The sequence below is a fragment of the Syngnathus typhle genome, linkage group LG14, assembly GCF_033458585.1.
Source record: "Syngnathus typhle isolate RoL2023-S1 ecotype Sweden linkage group LG14, RoL_Styp_1.0, whole genome shotgun sequence".
NCBI lineage: Eukaryota > Metazoa > Chordata > Actinopteri > Syngnathiformes > Syngnathidae > Syngnathus > Syngnathus typhle.
The window spans coordinates 13308697-13325217 of NC_083751.1; the positions used below are offsets into that span (position 1 = coordinate 13308697).

Below are 16521 nucleotides of genomic sequence, written 5' to 3' on the forward strand. Positions count from 1 at the left end.
GTTTGTGCCATAATTTCTCAATTTAGAAGTTTTATTTTGACTTTAAAAAAAAATAATAATTGGGAAAAAGAAATCCACGATGTAGTGAAACCGCAATAAACGAACCGCGATGTAGCGAGGGATTACTGTACTTTTACTTTTAGGATGTGATAGTGAGACCTTTTTTTTTTCTTCCCCTCTCCACCCAATTGTTTTTTAATGTAAACATTTTTCCCCTAGAAATTCTCACTTTAGCAGGACTAATGCTGTTTGGTTTGTCTTCAAAGAGACTGCAAGAATGCGCGGTTGAAGTTCAAATTGTTGTTGTGCGTCAGGAGGAAAGCATCCTTTACCTGAACGACTACTCGGACGGGCCGACCACGTTCGCCCAGCTGGAAGAGTTCCGGGACGAGCGTGGCCACGAGATGTTCATCCTGAACCGTGCCAAACCCGCTGCCCCCCCTGACGCCGGCGGCCCCTCTGGCTCCTTGGCAACCGGCCCACCTCCCAGCCCCTCGCTCCCCACCGCTGAGGCGGACAGCGACATTCAGACCGCGCGAAGAATTGCTGGCGAGGGTGGCGAGGCGGAGCCGGTCATGACGCCAGAGGGCGAGGGGGTCTTTGTCAACCACGCCGGCTTGTTTGTGGACTCCCTGACGGCCTACGAGATCAACTGCTGAATACAGGCCGACACTGTGACCCGATGGCTGTGCTTTTATCAAAACTCCTTGGACAAACACTGAGCAGCTTTCTGGACTTTCGTGTACTGGCGCATGTGCTTCTCCTTCGTACTCGTCTTCTTTGGAAAGTGAGCAAGAGAAAATAGAATTTTGCAGACAAACCGGGCTTGTCCTTTGAAAATAGCAGCGAAAGATGGAGGGTCACCTGACATCGTTTGGTGATGACAACGGCTGTATGTTGCTGTTTGCAAGTGCAATTTTGTCCTCACTGTTAAAGTAAAAAGCACCACGTGGAGGACAATATCGAGAACCCAAGGTTGATTTATTTGAGAAATCAGAGCTCTGTAACAAGGGTGCAACTTCATAAACATAGGTGGAGCGCAGTGTGTGTGCTTAGTTGGGAAAGTAGGCTGAAGGTGTTTTGCTGCGCGGAAACTCTGAGAAGGAAAGACAAGAATCGGCTGGTGAGCGTGCCCAAGGTTCAAGGTGTGACGTGGCCGTGCCGTTTTGTGCTATCACGAGTGTGCGACATCACCTCTGGCGATGAGCGCGTCGGGAGACTCGCGAACGGAGCCGCCGCCGCCGTCATCTCTCCTCTTGAAGTATTTGGCATCCAGACCGCCAACGCTCGGGCTCGCTCTGTTATAGAGAAATTCACATTTCACTCTCACGTTTCCTCTTCTGGAGAGGAAGCCGTCTCAAGCGACTCACGCTGGCTTGTAGACAACATCGGGCATTGCGGGACTTTTGCTCACGTGAGGATAAAAGTGAGCCTGCAGGGGACAAAGAAAAAGACGGAAGATGGCGAGCAAACACGTGCATCCCATCCACAAAGATGACGGCGCTCTCTTACCGCTGACGTCATGGCGGCGGTCGGCGGCGTGCTCCGTGGCGGCTCCGCAAGCATCTCGCTCAGCCGCTTCTCGCTCAGCCGCTTCTCGTTCAGTTGCCTGTTTATCCAGCCGATCACTGACAACAACACAGACAAAAGATGCCACATGAAAACGCCGCGTGCCCGTGACGAGGCGGACGCTTGCGCTCACCATTCTCATTGCTCCGCAGCAGCTCCTTCGACTCGGCCAGCTTCTTCATGCTGGACTCCAGCTGTTCCTTCAGACTCGCAACCTGACAAAGCGCGTGCGCGCACAGGTAAGTCAACAAAAAGCACATGCAGACATGCAGATTCACAAAACACATACATAGAAAGCCAACAGACTGGTACTGCAGGCACGTGCAAAAAGCGAGCGAAATGCAAAGTGAGCCACACGCAAGACACGCAAGCACGGGCTCGATTCACCTGCTGGTCCTTGTGCTGCAGCTGCTGGTGAGCATCGCGCACTTCCCCCTGTGCTCGCTCCAGCTGGGTGGAGGTGTCGCGCAGCACTTTCTCCTGCTCCACCAGTGCCACGTTCTTGTCCTTGTTCTTGCTCTGCTGAACTTGCAGCTCGCACCAGAATTTCTTGATAATCTCGTTGGCCTAACAACAGCGCCAGATGTCACAATACTGAGTCTCTTGGCAGCTTAAATGCAGGCCCCATCCATTCCCAGTCCTCGCCAAAATAATTGGCGGCGCCGCCGCAATTGATTCTCTTGCGAGACACCAAATGGTGTCCAATAAGCAGCAGGCGGGCAATCTGCTAAAAAGCTTTGCGCGACCGCGGCCACCACGCACATTTCGATACTGTTAGACGACGAGCGAGACGACAAACCTTCTTCAAGTCTGCGGACAAAATCTCCACCTGGGCGTCGAGCTTTCGTAGCTTAGCTTCTTTGCTGCGGGCGTCCTCCTCGAGGGTTTCCTACACAACAAAGAGGAGGTGGCGTGTTGTGGTGTGGCGCGACAGCCCCCTCCTGACTGGGCCAGCCGGCGCCGACCTTCTCCTGTTGTGCCGCCTTCAGTGCCTCCCGAGTGCGACTCGCGTTTTGCTCGCGGTCTTTGGCTTCCTGCTCCAGCGTCCCCACACGCGTCTGCAGCTGTTGGCCCAGTCGCTCGTTGGCGTGAAGCGCTGTCTCGGCCGAGTCCCTCTGGCGCCGCATCGACGCCACCTGCTGCTGGAAGCGCTGGCACTCCTGCGCGCACGCAACACAAGCCATCGAGCCATACAGGACTGTCTCAGAAAATTTGAATATTGTGATAAAGTTCTTTATTTTCTGTAATACAATTAAAAAAAACAAAAATGTCATACATTCTGGATTCATTACAAATCAACTGACATATTGCAAGCCTTTTATTATTTTAATATTGCTGATTATGGCGCACAGCTTAAGAAAACTCAAATATCTCAAAATATTAGAATATCATGAAAAGGTATACTAGTAGGGTATTCAACTAATCACTTGAATTGTCTAACTTGAAACACCTGCAAGGGTTTCCTGAGCCTTGAAAAACATTCAGCTTGGTTCAGTAAACTAAATCACAAGTATGGGGAAGACTGCTGATTTGAATGCGGTCCAGAGGACCATCATGGACACCCTCCATCAGGAGGGTAAGACACAATAAGAAATTTCTCAAAGAGCAAGCTGTTCACAGAGTGCAGTTTCAAAGCACATCCACAAAAAGTCTGTTGGAAGGGGGAAATGTGGCAGGAAACGCTGCACAACCAAGAGAGATGACCACAGCCTTAACAGCATTGTGAAGAAAAGTCGCTTCCAGAATTTGAAGGAGCTTCATAGACTGTGGACTGAAGCTGGAGTCCAGGTATCAAAAGCCACTGTTCACAGACGTGTCCGGGAAATGGGCTACAATAGCCGTATTCCCATGGTCAAGCCACTTCTGAAGCGTTTGACTTGAGCTATGGAAAAGAAGCACTAGACAGTTGCAGAGTGGTCCAAAGTCCTCTTTTCAGACGAAAGCAAGTTTTGTATTTCATTTGGAAGTCAAGGCGCCAGAGTCTGGCGCAAGGCTGGAGAGGAGCAAAATCCCAGTTGCTTGAAATCCAGTGTGAAGTTCCCACAGTCAGTGATGGCTTGGGGAGCCATGTCAGCTGCTGGTGTTGGTCCACAGTTTTTCATTGAGTCCAGAGTAGAGATGTACCGATCCGATATCTGGATCGGATATCGGCCCCGATATCAACAAAATAGATGGATCGGGTATCGGAAAATGCAGCCGATCTGTGAGCCGATACTTTCCTTAATCTATTAGGACGCGGGCTACGTCATACGTCAGCAGCACGTGTGCCGCATGCCACGAGAGTTTTCTAAACAAACGCAAACATGGAGCGAACGTTCGCTTCTCTTCCCCGGGTTGCTAAGCGGACGTCAAACCCTGCGCGTTCGCTTCTCTTCGGGTTGCTAATGGGACGTCAAAGGCTGCGCGTTCGCTTCTCTCCCGAATCGGGGGGGGGGGGGGGGGGGGGGCTAATCGGATGTCAAACCCTGCGTGTTCGCTTCTCTTCCGGGGGGGTGTTAATGGGACGTTAAACGCTTTGTGTGGCGGGCTCCATCTAGTGTGGAAACTGAGAAGCTAAGCTCAAGCTTCTTGTGCGGGCCATATTCAATTATGTTTTCAGAATTTGCTGCGGGCCAATAAAAACTGGACCGTTAGTTTGGACACCCCTAATTTAGAGCAAAGAACTGTGTAGTCTGCCTGATGCCATTGCCTTTGGTCTTTTCTGTTCCACATGTAGAGTTACGTAGCTTGTTAAGTCCCTCCATGCCACGCCGCATTGATGCAGTAATCCGTGCAAAAGGATTCCCAACCAAGTACTGAGTGCATTAATGGACATTTTCAAATGTTTGATTTTGTTTTGCTGTGATAAATCTTTTTTTTTTACTTGGTCTGAGGAAATATTCAATTTTTTTTAGATAGGATTTTTGAGTTTCTTAAACTGTAGGCCAGGGGTGGCCAACCAGTCAGAGACTAAGAGCCACATTTTTTTTACTGTGTACCGCAAAGAGCCCCCCCCCCTCGAAGCGAACACGCAGCGTTTGACATCCCATTACTAAACCAACCAACCAACCCCCCCCCTCCCCCGAAGCGAACACGCAGCGTTTGACGTCTCATTAACAACCCCCCTCCCCCGAAGCGAACGTAAAGGAGCCGCATGAAACCGCATGCGGCTCGCGAGCCGTGGGTTGGCCACCCCTGCTGTAGGCCATAATCAGCAATATTAAAATTATAAAAGGCTTGCAATATTTCAGTTGATTTGTAATGAATGCAGAATGTATGACATTTTTATTTTTTAATTGCATTACAGAAAATAAAGAACTTTATCACAACTGACTTTATGGACTGGTGCCATGGTTGGAACTATGGGCCTTGGCTCCAAGAGTGTGAAGCTCGTACTCTTGAGTTCACTTTGCTGAGTCATTGTATAGGCAGTGGAATTTTACACCTAACTATTGTTTTCATGGGCTCTCTATCTGGCGCTGTGAATATGACAAAAATGGCAGACGTACCTTCTCGGCGGCCACCAGTTTGGCCTTGAGGTCCCTGAGGGCGGCCTGGTTTTGGTAGTCCCTGTCACTCAGCTCCCCACAGGAGGTCTCCAGCTGCACCAGGCGGCTTTGCATCTGCTGGCTGTCGCGCTGGTGAGCGCGCTCCAGATCCTGACAGTGCTTTTGCGTCTGCTGCTGCTGGCGCTCCTGCAACTGTGACATATCATCATCACTCGGCGCCACAGGGTTGGCCGGAGGGGGTTGGGGAGTCGGGCTTACGTCGGCCGCCTTCTCCTGCTCACGGCGCAACTCGTCAGCGTGGCGGCTGCAAAGCGAGTTCTTCTCAAGAGTCCATTCCAGACGCATGCGCTCCACCTCCGACAGCGTCTGGCGAGATACGTGACGCCGAACCTAATTCAATCTCATTTTAAAAGGTTTAGTTTTAGATGGACCGATTATCGGAACTCTGCACCTCAGAGTTTGCCTGTCTGAGGTGCGATTATCATTTTAGTGAAATGCACTTCAGCATTTCACTAAAATGATAATCGGTCCGTTATTACGGAGTACTGGTGCGAGGCCGAAATTGCACATTTGGACAATTTCAAGTTTGCGTATCGAAATAATGAATCACAGAACAAAGCAGCTGTCAATTCATTTGATAAAAAATGCCTTGTCAATTAATTATTGTAGCTGCAGCTTGTTCTGTTTTTAGATTTAGCAACAAAAAATGGCAACAAGAAACAGAACCTGCTCGGCGTTGTTGAGCCGCCTCGTCAGATCATCTTCTGTCTTTTTCAATTTTAGCTCCAGTGCTTCCTTCTCAGCCTGAAACGCAATAAGACGACGTTGACAGTTGTCAAGAGCCATTTTGGTCATCCCCATTGAAAGAATAAGACGGAAAATAAGTTAGAACGTAAAGCAGTAGTCTTTGATTAAGTTAACTCCTAAAATAATTTGGTAATCAAAGAATTGTTCATGTACTTATTTTAAATCATAAATAACGAGCTATTTACTTCCAACTAGATTCAATCGAACTAACTCAAACAAAAGACTTCATTATCCAAATTCACATTTTCACATAGACCAGTTCATCGGGTATTGAGTGGGCCCATCTGTCCGATTTCAAAATGTGCATGGGCCCCAGAATCGTCCTGCCCTTGGCGTGTCACCTTGACAGAGGCCAGACAGGCAGCCAAGTAGTCTTTGACGTGCTTGTCAGAGCCCTGCGTCAGCCGCAGAGAAAGCTGGTTGCTGTGCTTAAAGGAGTTGGTCTCCATCACGCTCAGCTGGCCGGGGCCATCCAGTGACGGCGAGTCGCAGGAGAACAGCAGCTGGAACCTGCACACCATCAAAAAAATCAAATTAATTAAATTTATTTTTTTTAAAATACAAGCGGCTCCCATAGCGAAAACATCTTGATGTCGAGGGGGGGTAGGTGGGGGGGCAGCGGAGTACCTGGGATGGCTGCAATTCTGCTCTGACTGACATTGACGAAGAAGCTGCACCAGCATCTCAGGGAATGACGCAAATTCAATCAATAACTCCTGCTGGACTTTCAAACTAAACAGAAAAATAAAAGAGCACTTGAAAAAAAAAGCACATTGATGCAGGAAATGGAATTGTGTCTACTTCTTAGGCAAACCTTTGGAAATCTTCCTCAGAGATTGTGAGGCTGAAGAAAAAATGCGGATCCTCGTCATTGGTCAATCTTACCAAAAGATCCTGATGAGCAGAAGAGAGACAATGGATTTCAGGTCGCTTCACTTAAATCTCCCATTAAAGGGTTTCCACCAGCATTCATACCACAGAGTGGGTAAAGAAAAGACATATATGAGCGTAACTCAATAGGCTTCTAGAAAAGGCTGCCACAAAGAAAACCAACAAGAGCCAAAGTTACAAGTCAGCAATCCAAAGCAACTAAGACAAGAAACAAAGGCAAAAAGTAACAGTAGGCCAGCTGGTAAGAGTCCTAAATGTTGTAAATGATCCCGAGGTTTGCCACATATGTATGTAAGTCCTGTCTCCCCCTCACACCCCGTCGGATCATTGTTGTCTTAATGTCTTTTTGGTTCCTGTTGTCGTACGGTCTTGCTGTCGTCATGTCCTGCTGTCTTCTTGTTTCACGTCCTGGTCAGTCACTCAAGTTATTGTTTTGTTAAGTTAAGTTGTTAAGTTTTTTTTTTTTTTCTTTTTCTTTTGGTATGGCGCCGTAAGTGGCTGCCTCCCAGCAGTGTTCTCTCTTTTCCTCTTTATTTCTTTCTTTTCTCCTTTTTCTTTCTGTCTTTTTGTCCATTCGGCGATGCTGGTGCCTTCTACCGCACCTCGGTATCTCTTCGGATCAGATATTTTGTATTATTTTTTTTTCTTCCTGGGACCGGGATCATCGGTCGAGACCGGCGTAACTCTACGGCGGCTTCCTGCTTATCCGGGCAGTGATGACCGGGTCCCTCGCCTTGGCCTTGCAGCCGCAACCCCTGTGGGGAGTCCGCTCCCTCGTGCTCGTCGGAACCAACGACTTTCGCCATGCTAGCCCCGTGGTGACCATCTGCACGTGCACCCGACTGGGTGCCCAGGACGCTGCTCACACGTTTGCCTGCTTTGTGATGTTTTTCACCGATTCACGACCACGGTCCATTGGGCGCCGTTGAACTGGACTGCCCCTACACCTGTCTATGGACCCCGTGGAGGCTATTAATGTGTTTTGGGGTGTTCTCTTGTATTGAGGGGTGCTGGTTGGCCACAGTTACTTTTTTTCCTTTGTCTTTTATCTTTGTTTTGCTTTGATGGCTTTTATCTTGAGCACTTTCTGGCTTTCTTTGTGGCGCCGTTGTGTGGCAGCCTTATGAGAGCCTGTTGAGTTGCGCTCATGCCATTTGTGCGTCTTTTGTATACCCACTCTGTGGTATGAATACTGCTGGGGCCTGAATTTCCCCACCCCTGGGGATCAATAAATATTCAATCAATCAATCAATTTTATGTTGGCGTTTCGCTAGAGGACTGACTGCTCTTGAAATATGCAATAATTCAAAGCAAGGAGTGCTCAAGGACTTTCTTATTCGAAATAAATGCCATACTCACTCGTTTGCAAACGGCACTTGTGCTCGACTGACGCTCAATGGTGACGCGGATGCGTGCTTTTCTGTATTAACAGGAAAACATACCTTATCATACAGATGAAACCATTCTATTTTTTTTCCCTCCGAAATCAGTAATTTATCCAGGTAAAGTCAAAAAGCTTCGGATGAAGGCCAACCTGGCTGCGGCAAAACAAAAGCCAATACGAGACAGATACAATGAATTACAAAGAAAGATCAAAGAACATACACACAAAACAAGTCATCGGAACTTGACAGTGCAATGACAGTACACGCAGGTAGCGCAACTCGTGCGTGAGAGTTGGGCGCTCAAGCAGGACGCGTACGCGGCTAACTTGTCAAATGACAAAACAAAAACAAAATACCAAAATACCTTTCATCACAGTGTCGACATCTAATTATGACTTTGACAACATCGCTAAAAATTGCCTCCATGTTGGCCCGCCGTTGCGATTGTATTTCTTCTTCTTTGGTAAGCTTATCTTCTTCGCCGACGGACTGTCGGCAAATTACGCGTTACCGCCCTCTTTTGGGAGAACTGGTGGTGCCGCAAACTTGATTTTCTATCAGTTTGCTGTTGCTGAGCTAAAGTTAATACTGTACATGTATTAAAGTCTTGGAAGAATGGCATTAGTCGTAATATTTTAAACATTATACTGCGAGCAGGCAGGCAGTTAAGGGAAGCTTTATACGTGCGTTCTTTGTCGTGTAATATTGCTTTCGTTCATTTGTTGGCAGTTAAACACGTGCTTCTTGCTTCTGCCACAATCCACTAAATTTAATCCCTAGAAGGGAAATTCACCTCATACGAGCAATGGAGGTCATTCTCTTACTAAAGCATGTTGATTATATTTATATAACTAATTAACATTTAGGCTGTAGTCAAATTCGACATGTGGTGACTGTATACAACCGGGTGAGCTCAACTATAACTAGAAGGCAAAACCAAGTAAGCAAACCAAAAAACAAACCCAAATGTTGACACTGTCAATGGAGAATTAGTTGGTTTATTTTCTATGTACATGATAAGTGTTATAAATATAATACACCATAAACACAAAAGGTGGCGCCATTGTCAGATTTAAAAACAAAACTCAAGATTGTTCGCTTTCTAATCTGAGTTTGCCGCGCTCGGACACCGGCACCGATTACATGATCGCGGCATCCCGCAGCATTCATGGGGAGGGCTCGTCAAACATTTAAGACATGCTGCACTTTTTCAGTTTCTTGGTCAAAAGTGAACCACATTGCTTTTTTTTTTTTCTTTTACCTTGCAACTTCCCAAATGTCAATTGAAGCTGACCTTGATGAGACCCAAAGGAACAACTAATGCTGTCATCTGGTGGCACGCACGCACACTGCAGTTTTAGTGGTCGCATGAAAGCTCCTTATGAAAATCCAGGACACTAGCCTCCCTTTTGGGTTCTTCTTCACGTTGGCCCTTGCGGTGCGTGTTGCGGCAATGTCATTGGCTGCTGTCGGTGATGACAATAAGTGCTGGTCCGGCGCCGTGCTGCGCAACCTCCGTTTGGGCGTTGGCGTCGTCACGGTGATGGCCATCGAGGCACGGCGCGGCGCAGACTGCGTGCGTGTTGATGTTGTAGACACCGGGCATGAGGAAGCAGGCTTGCAGCTCCAGGTGACGCGTCTGCCGGGGACAAAGCGCCAGCCGGTAGCGGGTCTGGCCAACCCAGGTGAAGCTACACGCGCACTCGCTCCACTCAGAACTACACAAGATGTGGGGGGGGGGGGGAAAGTCCTAGCGTGTGTTTTTGTGTACTTGCGTATGAATTTTTGCATGTCTGTGTGTCCATAAGTGAATGCGTTTGTATGTGTGAGTGAGCAGGCAAGGGCCAAACTTGAAAAAGCCACACACTCACCTGGTGGTTTTGTGCCTGAGGTCTACTGTGATATCCACATCAGTCCGGCAGCAGTTGGACAAAACCAAACAAACGGGAACCACACAAACACTGCACACAATAAACAATATTTACAAGTGCATTTGGCCACCTCGTTTGCATGTGCCCACGTGTGCGCGCCACCTGTCGTGTGCAAAGTCATGCGCGTATGTCTCCGAGTAGCGCAGGTTGCTCTTGATGAGTCGTGAGAGTTGCGTGGATGGCGGCACGGCGGGAGGTGGCGGATCCGACTTGAACTTGAGCAGAACCATCTCCTGAGTGTCCTGATAACGCGACAACACCTCGTGAGCGTGTGTGACATAGCAACAAGAACGCACAGACACTATGAGAGATGTGGCCCAGCTCAAGAGAAGCCGGATCGGGTCAACCCGCCCTCACATGATGATACGCTAAACACAAAACGAGGCATCCAAAGATGTGGTCACCTGCTTGGGAGCGAGGGAAGTGGCCTCTTCGCCCACTGCCTGCAGCGCCACGTGGAGTTGACCTTCCAGGATCAGCTGCTTGCTGTCCTCCACCACGTAAGCCTGCACACATGAAAATAGCACTTCAAATTCCAAGTACGCGCCTTCTGTAACACACCTTTCTGAACAAACACGCACACACGCATGCAAACCTGACCTTCCAGATGACAATAATGTTGAGGTCCAGCCGGTCGCACTCGTTGACCACGCGGACCAAGTCCTCGCCCAGGCTTCTGCCCCCGGAGGGCGTCCTTGACCCCGAGGAGCAGGCGTCGGCACGGCAAGCCTTGGACGTCCGGCGGCAGCGGAAAAAGAAGTCGCCGCAGGGCGTGGCCGAACTTACGATCTGCACCCATATTGACAACGGTGATGACGTCAAGTGTCCTTCAACTCTATTCGATGGTACGGCCGTTATAATCGAACATTTTGTCAAATATCAGACAATTTGCCAGGATTGCGGACGGGGGCAGAATGAACCCCGCCACATCCCTAGACCGAGTCGTGTGGGTCTATGTGCACAAAAGACGGCCGCTTGGCGTACCCGCTCGTCACTCAGATTGACATCGGCAAAGGTGAACATCTCGGCGCGGTCCAAGGAAGCTTCAAACACAAACACGAGGAATGATCAATGATTGAAGTGTGCGGTTGAGCATGTACGTGGCAACGACGCACCTCGGCGAGCTTTGCACGGTGCTGCTCTGAAACAAAGCTTGGCTCGCTCTTTGCTGCTTACTTTGCAGTCTGGAGGGGAAAAAACCCCAAAAACAGTCAATACCGGATGAAACCTTCCAAATCGTTCAACATGGCCAAAAAAGAACAAATGTGCTTAAACGTTACCACGTGTTTAACCACCTTGTCGGTGTTCCAAAGCGAAGAAACGCGCCGCGAACTGTTAGCCGATCAGCGTTGTGTAACCTGCGGGCGCTGTCATTTTGTACCTTTATCCTTGGCCGGGTTGATGCACTTGCTGAGGCTCCAGTGTTGACTGCCACTGGAAACTTGGACGATGTGGAACTCGCGCACGCCAGCGTCGCTCTGCGAGGCCAAAGGCAAATTATCAAGGTGAGCGGTGGCATCATAGCGCGACCCGAGGCTGATGCCGGGGTGCTTGCCGTGTTTATGTTTTCAACATCGATGAAGACCAGCGTGCTGCCGCCATCCTGGTCCTGTCCTTGCTGAGGAGGTATGGCGCTGGCGTGGGCCGACGCTTGAACGCTGAGAGAGCGACTGGCGCAAATAAACACCGAGTGACGAACCACCCGGTGGCTGAGGAGGAAGAGTGAGCTCATCATCGTCATCACATTGACACTTTTACAGCAGTGCCATTTACTCGCTTGTGTTGGTCATTGCGGGGGTCTGATCACCTGAATTTCACAGACTTGGGCTGAGTAAAGACCCACGCTCATGTTAAAATCTTACTTGGTAAAAATCAGTTGACAAGATAACATCCACCACAGTGAACGAGTTAAGAAGAGAACAGTACCAAGTATAGAGTTATGAGGAACATCAGGGTCTTTCAATCTGCAATGTGAATTGAATACTTGGGAGTGTGGTCAGGGAGAGAGGATTGAACGCAGAGACAAAGTGACCCGATGAATGTCGATCATCAGGCAATGTCCCGAGTATGTGCGACATCTACCTGATCTTGCTTCGTTTGTCTGGGCTTTCATAGTAAAAGAGGAAGTTGATCTCATGGACTCCTTCCTGGTCAGGTCCTCGCAGCCAGAGCGGGAGCTGCACGGAATGTCCTGGCTCCAGCGTGCCGCCGACAGGGACGTCCACCACGTCAGACGTGGGCCCAAAGTCGTCGGCAGACACCAGCGTCTCACAGGCCGCGCCGGACCCGGGTGCCGCCGCCAGGGTTTTGTAGGCCGAGAAGTTCTCGGCAGAGGCGGGGCTAAGCGGCGTCAGCGGCGTACCGGCCGACGGATTCCCGAATGTGAAGAATTCGGGGTGAGTGGACGCCACGCGTAGGCCGCATAGGGACACGCCGCTCACGTTGCAGAACTCCACGTACGCCTTGCGGATCTCGCCGCACAGCAGCGCTGTCGGGAACTGCAGGAAGAACACCTAACGCACACAAAAGGGAGGACACATCCCCATGGCGGACGAGCTGTTTGGTTTGTTTATTCACGCAAACAAATTACCTCCATGAGGGGCATCGGTGGCGTAACGATGGGCTCCAAGCGCCGGTCGGGTCCGTAGCGCACAAACATCTTGTCCTCTTTGGTGTGATTGAGTCGCGGGCCTCTGATCTTCAGGTCCTGCTTGCCGCTGACGATTATTGTCTCGGCCTTCAGCAGCCCTGTGAGAGGAGCGGCGTGTGGGATCTCACGTGACTGACGGACAGCAAAGGTTTGGTCAGGCGCCTTCTTGTTACCGTCATCGTCGTCCGGCGTCTCCGCCGGGGATGCAGCAGCCAGGTCATAGACCACGCCCGTGATACTCAGGCAGCCCGTCCGGTGCGGCAGCAGCCTGAGTCGAGCCTGCGTTTACGAGTCGCAAAGGCTGTTATACACCAGACGCTAACAAAGATGAGCATCTTCAAGACAGCCACAGATCGTTATAACTCACCATTTTGGTTTCCTCGGGGGCCAAGTGGAAGTCCAGGATGGTCTCGGTAGTGAGCACATCATCTGTCTGCCTTGACTGGAAAGGGAAAGCGGGACAGAGTTCATCAAACGCAGAGACAACAAACACGCATACAAGCGAGCAAATGGATAAGCATTTTGTCCTGGGAAGAGGCATCGCCGGAGGACGCTGACCTCTTGCTCCAACGTGTCTTGGTTGCTGACGAGTTCTTCTCCGGCGTCCTCCGTGGCGGCAGCAGCGTGGGTGTCGCGCGTAAACCTCCAGACCAGCGAGAGGCGGGATAGCGCCAGCGGAACTTTCAGAGGGTTCCTGAACACCACCTCCACCACCACCACCGGCTCTGCAAAGCACCACGCCGGAAGCGGGTCAACAAGCGGCAAGTATTTGCCGGGTGGCCGCATGTCAGCTGTGCAGTAATGAAAGCGTTGGGGTCAGAACCTTGGTTTCCCTACGCCTTTGTTAAAATAAAAGCATGCCAATACCAAGTGCGAAATGAAGGTAGCCTGTTGTACCTTCCACAACGGCCAGCGGGTGGCGCAGATTGTCCGTCTGGCTGTTGAGGTAGCACTGGCTGGGCTGAAAGTTGGCGGGGACCACCCCTCGATTGGCAGCAGCCACCAGCTGCTCCTCCAGCTTGCACCACATGGCTGCCTGCTCGGCGTCATACTCCTGGTCCAGTGACACATGCGTGGCAGCCTGCTTCTCACCTGCGAACGCCAGGTCATGCCCATGCCACAACCTGAGTACTACCGGGAGCGGGCGCCTTCTTACCCTCGGCTAGACGGCGCTCGTGCCCAAAGTAGACCCTGGTGGCAGCGCCATGGATGCATGGCAGCGGCAGCTGAGGCAGACGCACGCCACTCCGGCTGATCACCGTCTGCAAGACACGCCGGACGTCACGGCACATGATTTCGTTCGTCAACATTTTTTCTTAACATGTCAAATAGTGGAAGAACAAAAAAAATTAAAAAGAGGAAGAACATACATTCAAGCAAAGATGGAAAAATCAAGCAGAAATGGCATTAAAAGTTTTGGGACTGTTTGGACAGATGGTTAAAAGGCTGCGATGTCTAACTCCCATAAGCAGAAGGCAGTAGCAAATAAGTTTCAAGGATAGCGGTCTGAGCGCTGTCACCTTGTAAACGTAGAGGTACTCCCTGAGGAACGCGCCCTGCTGCGCGGCTGTCTGCCGGCTGTCGTTGGTCAGGATCTGCTTGAAGGCCTGCGCGGCCTTCTCGGGCCGGCCCAGCGTGAACGACTGGCGCCCGACGGTGAAGTTGATGTGGTCCTCGGCCAGGGACCACGACCTGCCCTTGTACACCTGCATTGCCTGGCAGTAGCACCGCAGTGCGTGCCTCTTCTGCACCACCAAGTCAAAGTCAACGGCGCCGTCCCAAGATGGCGGCGGGCCAAAGGGAGTGATGGTGGCCGGGTGGCTTACCTGGCCCGCTTTGCTGAAGCGGTGACCCGCCAGAATCATGTGGAAGGCAAACTTGCGCAGCATGCGAGTGCGCATGTTTATGAAGCAGTGGGCTGCCTGCTCCAACATCAGAGCGCTACGCAGGTCTGAGTCCTAGACAGCAAAGGTGGCGAGACAACGTGAATTAAAAGAGGGGCGGGGGGGACACGCCATTTTCAAGCTTTGGCAAGGTTCCTCACCTCACTGGTCATTTTGATGAGCAGCGCAGCCGCTTCAGAGTATTTTGCTTGACTCTTGAGGATCTCGGCGCTGAGGAGAGCGCAGCGCTCGGCCAGCACCACGTTCCTGTCAGAGAGTTAGTGCTGCTCATAAAGCAAATGCATTTTGCCTTTCATCTTGGCAACATGCGTTAGCTTTGAAATGTATGAATTTCCCGATTATTGTAAAAACCCAAACCCCTGCTCCAGACGCCCACCTTTGACATGGCACAGGAGAAGCGAGTCACAACATTGTTGCTTGGTCTGAAATTTTGGAGAATCCCAAGACCTTATGTTTCAAAATAAAAGATGAAAACGTGAAAATGTTGAATTTGGCAAGTTTGGGAATGTCCCCAATGTGATTTGAATGTGTTGAATGATGTGAATTTGAAACTGGAACAACGTAAATGTGAAATGTTGAATCTGCCATTAAGAATGAATGGGGCAAAATTCGCCATAAATTTGTGAATTATGGGAAAACGGAAAATTTTTGGAACGAAAGAAATGTGAGCAGTGTTGCCATGAATATTTGGAATAAGTGAAAAGTGGAATGGAGTGAATCGGTTGAAGTATGTGGAAGTAGCTAAGCGCCGAAAAAGTGGGCAGAATAAGTAGAATAATAACTAGAATTTGCAATTCCTGAAGAAATTGCGTGTGAAGGTGAAGAAGTTGAATAAATAATGAAGGAATGCTGCAGAATGATGTTGAAACGAGTTGAATCGGTTGAAAAATGTAGAAATGAGAAGGGAAAAAGGAAATATTGGAGAATTGGGTGTGAATTTCAAAATAAAAGATGTGAAGTTTTTGGTAAGTTGTGGAATAGGTAGAAAAATGATGAACAGTTGAAAGTTGGAATGGGTTGAATCGGTTGAAAAATGTAGAAATGAGAAGGGAAAAAGAAATTGGGTGTGAATTTCAAAATAAAAGATGTGAAGTTTTTGGTAAGTGGGAAGTTGTGGAATAGGTAGAAAAATGATGAACAGTTGAAAGTTGGAATGGGTTGAATCGGTTGAAAAATGTAGAAATGAGAAGGGAAAAAGAAATTGGGTGTGAATTTCAAAATAAAAGATGTGAAGTTTTTGGTAAGTGGGAAGTTGTGGAATAGGTAGAAAAATGATGAACAGTTGAAAGTTGGAATGGGTTGAATCGGTTGAAAAATGTAGAAATGAGAAGGGAAAAAGGAATTGGGTGTGAATTTCAAAATAAAAGATGTGAAGTTTTTGGTAAGTGGGAAGTTGTGGAATAGGTAGAAAGATGATGAACAGTTGAAAGTTGGAATGGGTTGAATCGGTTGAAAAATGTAGAAATGAGAAGGGAAAAAGGAATTGGGTGTGAATTTCAAAATAAAAGATGTGAAGTTTTTGGGAAACCACTTACCTCTGTCTTCAAGTTTGATGTAACGAGGGCAGCTTGGTGTCACCTTGACAGAGGCCAGACAGGCAGCCAGGTAGTCTTTGACGTGCTTGTCAGAGCCCTGCGTCAGCCGCAGAGAAAGCTGGTTGCTGTGCTTAAAGGAGTTGGTCTCCATCACGCTCAGCTGGCCGGGGCCATCCAGTGACGGCGAGTCGCATGAGAACAGCAGCTGGAACCTGCACACCATCAAAAAAATCAAATGAATTAAATTTATTTTTTTTAAAAAACAAGCGGCTCCCATAGCGAAAACATCTTGATGTCGAGGGGGGGTAGGTGGGGGGGCAGCGGAGTACCTGAGATGGCTGCAATTCTGCTCTGACTGACA

General features: G+C 49.4%; 3 protein-coding genes and 1 long non-coding RNA gene across 5 annotated transcripts in view; 1 reads left to right on the top strand and 3 right to left on the bottom strand.

Annotated features, from left to right (window-relative positions):
- The window catches only part of LOC133167246 (leucine-rich repeat-containing protein 24-like), a 43394-nt gene extending 42442 nt beyond the window's left edge, over positions 1–952 (top strand). The window contains exon 7 of the mRNA XM_061297871.1: positions 315–952. Coding sequence (XP_061153855.1) covers positions 315–659 — 345 coding nt within the window. The 3' untranslated portion in view covers positions 660–952. The remainder of the gene's footprint in view (positions 1–314) is intronic.
- Positions 953–962: 10 nt separating this feature from the next.
- On the bottom strand, positions 963–6371 carry LOC133166484 (spindle assembly abnormal protein 6 homolog). Its single transcript, XM_061296417.1, has 12 exons — positions 6206–6371; positions 5784–5861; positions 5316–5423; positions 5058–5249; positions 2535–2729; positions 2369–2458; positions 1957–2136; positions 1703–1784; positions 1513–1628; positions 1371–1432; positions 1195–1298; positions 963–1096 (listed from the first exon to the last, which is right to left on the bottom strand). The coding sequence occupies exons 1-12, from the start codon at positions 6311–6313 to the stop codon at positions 1053–1055; spliced, it is 1359 nt and encodes a 452-aa protein (XP_061152401.1). The 5' UTR covers positions 6314–6371; the 3' UTR covers positions 963–1052.
- A 304-nt stretch (positions 6372–6675) lies between these two features.
- LOC133166487 (uncharacterized) lies at positions 6676–8631 on the bottom strand. The gene is made up of 3 exons (XR_009717810.1): positions 8505–8631; positions 8115–8175; positions 6676–6758 (listed from the first exon to the last, which is right to left on the bottom strand). It is a non-coding gene; the product is annotated as an uncharacterized LOC133166487 (long non-coding RNA).
- A 491-nt stretch (positions 8632–9122) lies between these two features.
- Positions 9123–16302, bottom strand: LOC133167250 (trafficking protein particle complex subunit 8-like). 2 transcript variants are annotated; one of them, XM_061297877.1, is made up of 20 exons: positions 16161–16300; positions 14766–14871; positions 14548–14679; positions 14242–14466; positions 13878–13983; positions 13619–13813; positions 13280–13446; positions 13089–13163; positions 12895–13000; positions 12662–12819; positions 12154–12584; positions 11627–11780; positions 11453–11549; positions 11187–11255; positions 11056–11114; positions 10672–10860; positions 10476–10577; positions 10174–10313; positions 10012–10101; positions 9123–9858 (listed from the first exon to the last, which is right to left on the bottom strand). In XM_061297877.1, the coding sequence occupies exons 2-20, from the start codon at positions 14775–14777 to the stop codon at positions 9597–9599; spliced, it is 2769 nt and encodes a 922-aa protein (XP_061153861.1). In that variant the 5' UTR covers positions 14778–14871; positions 16161–16300; the 3' UTR covers positions 9123–9596. The 2 variants fall into 2 exon arrangements, with proteins under 2 accessions (XP_061153861.1, XP_061153860.1); XM_061297876.1 differs by having other exon boundaries at positions 12662–13000; positions 16161–16302.
- Positions 16303–16521: the final 219 nt, after the last annotated feature.